The 8,128-nt window shown below is 35.1% G+C and overlaps 1 protein-coding gene across 1 annotated transcript; it reads left to right on the forward strand.

Moving 5' to 3' along the window:
• Positions 1 to 377: 377 nt before the first annotated feature.
• gltpb (glycolipid transfer protein b) lies at positions 378 to 7,692 on the forward strand. The gene is made up of 5 exons (XM_056467506.1): positions 378 to 480; positions 2,285 to 2,343; positions 3,826 to 3,959; positions 6,565 to 6,715; positions 7,510 to 7,692. Exons 1-5 carry the CDS (start codon positions 378 to 380, stop codon positions 7,690 to 7,692), a joined length of 630 nt encoding a protein of 209 aa, XP_056323481.1.
• The last annotated feature ends 436 nt before the right edge of the window (positions 7,693 to 8,128 follow it).

An 8,128-nucleotide genomic window follows, 5' to 3' on the forward strand; every position in this document is an offset into this window, starting at 1 on the left:
ACGCATTGTGTGACTTGTCATTTTGATTAGTGTTGATTGTGTTCATCATTTTAGGCCGTCAACACTGTTGTAAAAATCTGCTATAAAAATAAACTACTTCTACTACTAGCTACTGTAGTTTGCCATTCAACAGCAGGAAGAGTATTTAAATGCTGGCATAATTTATTAACGGTGAGTGCTGTGGGCTCACTGCAGACTGAACTCACTTCAGTCTTTACTTCAGCCGGACAGTTTATTCAGTTGTTATCACCTGTTGAGTGTTTATGACGGGCCAAATTAAATTAGAAACGAAGCGTCGCGCAATTTGAAAAAAATAAAAGCTCACATTCGTTCATTAGCTGGCTATATTCCATTCATTAATCTACTTATTTTTTGCCATGGCTCTTTTGATGGACCAGCAGTTCGCGCCGCTGTCTGACACCAACGAGATCGCCACAAAGACATTTCTAGAGTCAGTTTCTCACCTGCCGCCTTTTTTTGGTAAGTCGCGAAATTCATTACCTCACGCAGTATATTCGATCATTTTCGCTATCAAGCATAAGAAGCAGAAAATATGCCTTTATATTAAATATATTTACATTCATTTTAAACAAAAGTTTATAAGTAAGACTTGGAACAGTCTATGACAGCAAATTTCCCTCTTGCCATAGCATTTTTATTAGAATTTTAAAAGTTGAATGTTAAAACTGATGCAATGAACAACAAGGAGGCCATTAAATATTGAGTAGAGCAGATACTGTTCTCCGTGTTGATTATTAGTGGATGGCCCTTTTCAACGTTTCTCTTAACCACACGGTGGCGCCAGATTACCATACAAACATGGTTAGGAATTAATTTGTGCCAAAGTACCTGAAGTGTTCGAATATATCCATCTTTATTTATTTTATTTTTTAACTGGGCATTAAAATTGTTGCTTTAGTGAATTCATGTTATTTAATGTATTATGCATTTCATAGGGAGACCATAACACTGTCAGCTTGTAACACTGCCTGTTTGACCATCTTAAATCAGGGGTGCCCAAACAAAGTTTTGTACAAAGGGCCAAAAAACATTATGATTGAGAGCCATGAGCTGAAGATAAATATACCAAACTATATTACATTTAAGTTGCCATGGGTAATTTCCTAATTTATTAGAAAAAAATACTTCTCAATATATCGTATTAACTAATGCAGTATGACATTTAAAATGATATAACCTATTGCAATAAAAGCATAAACAATCACATTTATAACAGTGGAGTTCAATGCTGAATACACTCAAGTAGAATTTGCCCTTGCCTTGATTTGTTCTCTATCCGTCAGGTGACGGTATGTACATTTAAACTAAATCTGACTTATTTACACTCTTTAATTGAAACATTTAATTTCGGTTAGCTTTTAACAATAAAACAAACAAACAAAAGGTAACATTAGATTAAAAATGACGATCTCTAAACCATCCCCATCATTCTTCCTCTCTTTGTAGATAGGATGGCGAGCAATCAAAGGTTACCATGGGCCAACGCTGACCCTAGTTTGGGCATCTCTCATCTAAATGCAACATATGTTGATGTCATCAGTATCATACACATCGAGCTCCGTATTGAGCTCACATGAAAAGTGGCACACACACAGTAGCCAACATTTGAAGTGGATCAACTTTCAGAAAAGTTGTCCTAAAACTTTTAAACAACAACTATTCCAACACTTTTGACAAATTGTTTTGATCCACTTCAAATGTTGACTATTATACAGTAGGCCTATCATTCTTTGTAATATAAATAACATTTTAATGTTATAGGCACATAAAAAGTGGTATGTGTATATATTTATTTATATAAACCAACTTTTTGATGGCAATAACTCAGAATTACTCACTCCAGTAGTGGTACTGTAGGTTGTAACAACAGAACTCTCTGAATTTGGCCTTAACTCTCATAATCTGCGATTGAGTAAAACTCAAAACAGTTCAAGACCATTATATTAATAGTAGACACATGTTGCTACAAGGTATTGATATATAACAGATTTCAGAACAACTACTACTGTACTACAACAACTACTGTAAGTTACAGACCCTCAAACAAAAAGTACTTTCATCCCGGTCTCTCTCTACTGCGGTTTAGTGCAGTTTTAGCAGAATATGTGATCATTACATTTATTTAACAGTTTTTATATATCTTTTTTTCAGTTTGTATTGATTTGATCATTTGAATTGATTTGGATTTGCAAACTACACGCTATACTCTCTATATTGATAGGAACTGGGTGTTATGTTTCATAGCAAATTTCATGTTATTCAGATTGCCTTGGTTCCAAGGTCTTTGCGCCAATTAAGTCGGACATTAATGGAAACATCACTGTAAGTATATTGTATTATTGTGTTTGGTTTTCTATTGTGTATGGTTTTAAATGCAGTTTCCAAATTTACATACAGATGTACAGTATGGTTTCATAGGGATTTCCACATTGGATACACAAAACAACCAAACAATAATAAACGTAGAAAAAAAAAGCCATAAATACAAAAATGACATTAAAGAATGAAAGACAAAATGAGAATGTGGTATCAAACCACCAAAATATCAAAATACAATGTGTAAACAATCAAAACAAAATTAGATGACACTGATGTGTTGCTTTTCAATTGCCAATTCAACTGTTTATTTTTTAGTGCATATTGTGGCACCCAATCTACTCCTTTTCCCCCTAAAACTGGTCTCAAACTCGATTCCTGGAGGGCTGCAGCTCTGCACAGTTTTGCTCCAACCCTTATCAAACATAGCTGATGCTGTTAATCAATAGGGATGGCTGACGTGAAGCTGACGTTTCGACACCGTGTCGAAATACCGAAGTGCGTGATCCAAAATAGGAAAAAGGTGATTCTAAACACATAGGTCATGTGACTAAAGTGTTTGAAAACACACAGGTTATGTGACTAAAGAGTTTCAGCTTCGGTCAATTCAGTAGGGTTTAATTCAATTTGCTTTGTTGAAGCTGTTCCAGAGCAATACATAAAAATGACCACTTACTGTAGAGACGGGTTTCGAAACGTTTCGAAGCTTAGACACATTTGCTTCTACTGTTTCAGTGTTTCATGAAGCCTCGTTTTGCCCACCACTACTAATCAAGGTCTTCAAGACTCTTTTGAACACCTCGATTATTTGGATAAGCTGTGTTTGACTAGGGTCGAAGCAAAACTGTGCAGAGCTGCGGCCCTCCAGGAATCCAGTTTGGGACCTATGTGCCCTTGGTGTCAAATCCAGTTCCTGGAGGGCCGCAGCTCTGCACAGTTTAGCTTTAACCCTAATTAAACACACCTGATCAAACTATTTGAGTCCTTCAGGCTTGTTTGAAACTTACAGGTAAGGGTGTTGAAGAGGGTGGGAACTAAACTGTGCAGAACTGCGGCCTTCCAGGAACTGGATTTGACACCTGTGCCCTAAACTACCATTTCAATGGGGTCTTGTCATTGGCCAGTGAACATTTCCTGTTTGTTGTCAAACTATTTCTTAACTGTAACAAGAGGTAATTCAATCATAACTTTGTGTTAAAACAGCTACCATAACATTGTTTATATGTATATATGTATATAATATGTGGCTCATTTTGCATTCTCGAAAATTATAGAAATCAAAATGTAAAACAGGAAATAAGTTGGGACCATTGTTTTTGCCTACATCCCTCAAAATGGTCTATATAATTGTGAGGATTTCGCACCTTATGTGTTCAAATGTATTATACACTGTACTTCATATTATTATTGTGCATGGTGTTCAATGAAACTTTTTATATGAATTAATCTCTTTGAAAAGGTGTTCTGAATTCATTTTACTCTCCCAAGAAAATAAAGGCCGTCTATGAGTCGGATCCGGAGAAGTACGAGACTCTTCAGCAGATACTGATCATTGAGAAGAGCAGCTATGGCTCAGAGTGGCCTAAAGTCGGAGCCACACTGGCGCTTATGTGGTTAAAGAGGTGATTTATTCACATACTCACGATTTCTGATTTTTCTGATTTTTCTGATTTTTATTTATTAGGTGGCTCAGTGGTTAAGAAGGTTGCTGTAAGTAAGAAGGTTGCTGGTTCAAGCCCCGGCTGGGTCAATTAGCATTTCTGTGTGGAGTTTGCATGTTCTCCCCATGATTGTGTGGGCTGCCTCTGGGTGCTTCGCTTTCCCCAAGAGTCCAAACACATGCGCTATATATGAATTGAATAAGCTAAACTGGCTGTAGTGTATGAGGGTGTGTGAATGATCGTGTATGGGTGTTTCCCAGTACTGGGTTGCAGCTGGAAGGGCGTCCACTGCATAAAACATATGCTGGATAAGTTGGTGATTCACTCCGCTGTGGCGACCCCTGATAAATAAAGGGACTTTAAAGGCAAATAAATTAATGAATTATGTTTATTAATGCCTTTTTATTGACAGCATGTGAACAGCTTGAAATGTAAAAAATAGACCTTTCCCAACTTCACATATGTGTTTCCTAAAGTCTCTTTTCTGTTCAGTGACGCATTATGTAAATGTTTATTGTGTTCAGAGTAATACAGAAAGAGCTTTTCTGCATTGTGATGTCAATGTGTCCTGCAAAGAAAAAGGATTCCTTCACTCTCAGAAATAAAGGTACAAAAGCTGTCACTGGGGCGGTTCCTTTTCTAAATGTACATTCTTATTACTTTCATGTCCACTTTTGTACCATAAAGGTACATATGAATACCTAAAAAGTACAATTGTGTACATCAGAGTGCTTTAAAAGTAGACAAGTATATCCTACAGCAGGGGTGCCCAAACTTAGAGGTTAGTGGACTGAAGGTAAATCTAGTTGCAATGGGTAATTTCCTAATTTGTTTAATAATATTTAAAAATGACTAGAAAACATTGCTTTATATTAACCGATACAGTATATACTGTATATATCATATATATATATATACATTTTATAGTCAACTTATTACAGTAAAAACAAAAACAATCTCATTCATAACAGAATGGAGTTATGCTACTGTATGCCTTGATTTGCTCGCCGAGATCGTCTTCTTACACTGAAAAAAATTATTCAAAGATGATTCCTTGGATTTACTCAATTTTTTTTTACGTTAAGTGGTTGTAAACAATTTATTTGAGCTGAATTTAAACAAACAAATTAAGTTGAACATTGCTTAATTTAATTTGTTTGTTTAAATTCAACACAAATAAATTGTTTGCAACAGTTTTGCATGCAACACTTTTTTCAGTGTAGTTCTCTATCCGTCGAGTAACTATTTCTATTTTAGAACATCAGATTCATTTACAACATTATATTGAAACATTTAATTCAATTAGCTTTTTTTGTAGCTCAACAATAAAACGAACAGCCCAAAAAAGTTTGTGTCAGATGGGATTGTGGGCCAAATGAAAGGTTACAATGGGCCAACTTTGGCCCACGGGCCCTACTTTGGGTATCTTTGCCCTACAGGTATAAAATGTTCCTTTAAGGTACCAATGTGCACCTGTATGGTACAAAAGTGTACTCAATGAAAAGGAACAGACTCAGTGATAGCTTTTGTACCTTTATTTCTGAGAGTGTTCCAACTGTGTGGATGCTTATGGGTCTTTGATATCAGCATATCATCACCTTAGAATTATAAGGTACTATCTGAAATTTTTGTCAAAATTGAGTTATTGACATTTTCTTATTAAATGACAATTTATTAACATTATGGATGTTTTTTAATTGTTTTTATTTTTTTATTAACATTATGGAAGTTGTGTACATTTTAAGACTTTGTATTTAAAAATCAAATGTTACACACATACTGTTGGCTATATGGAATGCAAAAACTTTGAAGCTCAATATCTCAAAATCATTCAGAACGTTATATAATTCCTTATATATTCCTTATAATAACCTTATAATTCCAAGGTGACGATATCACAGCAGAAGTAATGTATTAAAAATAAATAAGTAAAAAAATAAATAAATAAGTTTTAAAAGTATGTCCAGTCTTGTACATTTCAATCTCATATTATTTATTTTTGTACTTTTTTTGTTTTACAAAAGTTTTAAAAGTATGTAAAAATAAACACTAGCACATCTTTGGATAAATCAAGACTTAGTCTTTGAATAGAGATAAATATTCTGAAGAAAAGTTTAGATGAAAATAATCGTATTTTGACAGCTTTCACAATTATTCTGATTATTTTTTATCATTAAATCTAGAGTTACAGAGGAAATGTTTGGTTAAGTCCCTTTATAAAAAGCAGTTAACAAAAATTCGCGTGAAGGAAAATATATAAACATCCAGGGTCACGTGCGCCGCGTCCAAACCAAACGCAATCAGAGTCAACGTGCGCGCGGCCATGACTGCGTAGCGAGAAAAATGCAAGCCAAACGAATTCGGAAAGCACGCCGCGAAAACGCAGATTCAAACTTTCAAATCAAACGAGTGTTTGTAACGGTATTTGTCTAACGGCCAGGATGTACAGTGAATAATTAGCAGCGATATCTGATCGCGTGAGTGATGTTGTACCTGCTCAAATACAAAACATACATTTTATACATTAAGGGACCGGTGTTTGAACAGTTTACCGTGTTCTCCTCAGAGGCCTGCGCTTCATCCAGGTTTTACTGCAGAGTCTTGCCGATGGAGAGAGAGATGAGGACAATCCCAATCTCATTCGCGTCAACATCACTAAAGCTTATGATCAAGCACTGAAGAGGTACCACGGCTGGATAGTCCAGAAAGTTTTCAAGGTGAGTGTTTTGTTAATATTTATGTCGGCTGTGACAACAAGATGGACATATTATTATGTTATGAAGCTTGGCAAAGTATTGAGGTAAAGTTGGTTTTATAGTCGCACATTCGGACTTGCTCCTTAATATCAATTCAGAAGAGAGTACTGTTTCCAAATTTTAAATGGCTAAATCATATAAGCAGAGTATCAAAGTATACATTGTTCACAATTAAATATTGCTAATGTTCTTATGAAGTCATATTTTTTGTGATTTTACACCTAATATCTGAAATAGTGTTGTACACATTATAGGGAGGTTGTCACTAGTTGTCACTAGTTGTCACTGTTCAAAAATGAACAAATGTGCGTATATAAACTAACTTTACCTCAAAGTATTGAGGGGAATTTGGTTTTATATGCGCACTTTCCGACCTGCTCCTTAATAATATTCTAGTATTCTAATATTATAGTTCTGAAAAGAATTGTTTGCACATTCTCAATAGGGATATCACATTAGCAGTCTTATACATTGGTCAAAACAACATTACTACTATTTAATTGACTGTAAAGTCATATTAACACATGAATATTCAGCGTGAATACGTAGCGTGGTAAACAATATAGGGAGCGTGTTAAGTTGTCAATGTTCAAAAATGAACAAATGTGCGAATATAAAATCAGCTTTCCCTCAATCTGGAAATGGTCTTGACTTTTTGTTTTTGTCATTAGTTGAAAAGCATGGCATTGTTGTGATGGTTGAGGTGTGGCTTTTAAGAGGGGTTCTTACCCAGCATTTGTTTGGTTCTGCTGTAGGCTGCATTATTTGCTGCACCGTGCCGGTCAGATTTTCTTAAAGCTTTGTCCAAGGATCAAGAGGTTGCTGAGGAGGATTGCTTGGCAAAAGTTCGCCAGTTCTTGATAAACTTCACCGCAACTGTAGATGCAATTTATGAAATGTATTTCACAATGAATGCTGAACTGGATTACTTGGTTTAACAGATGTCAGTTTAGATGTATTATGTTTGTTTTTACAGTAGCTATGTTTCCATCTGTCTTTTTATGCTCATTTTTAAATATCGTTTTGACAAAAATGCTTCATTGAAATGCCAAAGTGTGCATTAAAAAAGAAACTTTTTATTTGATGAGAAAAAAAAGCAAATGGAAACACATTTACTGAATTAATTTCAGCATGTGCATCAAAAAATGATTAGATTTTGTTTAAAATAATTATGTGATGATAAAATGAGCTTGATGGGAGTGTATTAATGGACCAACCAGCAAAGCAATGTTAAACATCTGATTGTTTTAGTCATTCTAAAATCCCTCCTTTGGTAAAGAGGTTCAGTATTATTATCTCCCAGAACTTGTGTCTTAAGTGTCTCATACCTCCAAAAGCCATTGCCCATATATTGCATTTCATCTCCTGAGGCAC

Source organism: Danio aesculapii, chromosome 10, assembly GCF_903798145.1.
Source record: "Danio aesculapii chromosome 10, fDanAes4.1, whole genome shotgun sequence".
Classification (NCBI taxonomy): Eukaryota; Metazoa; Chordata; class Actinopteri; order Cypriniformes; family Danionidae; genus Danio; species Danio aesculapii.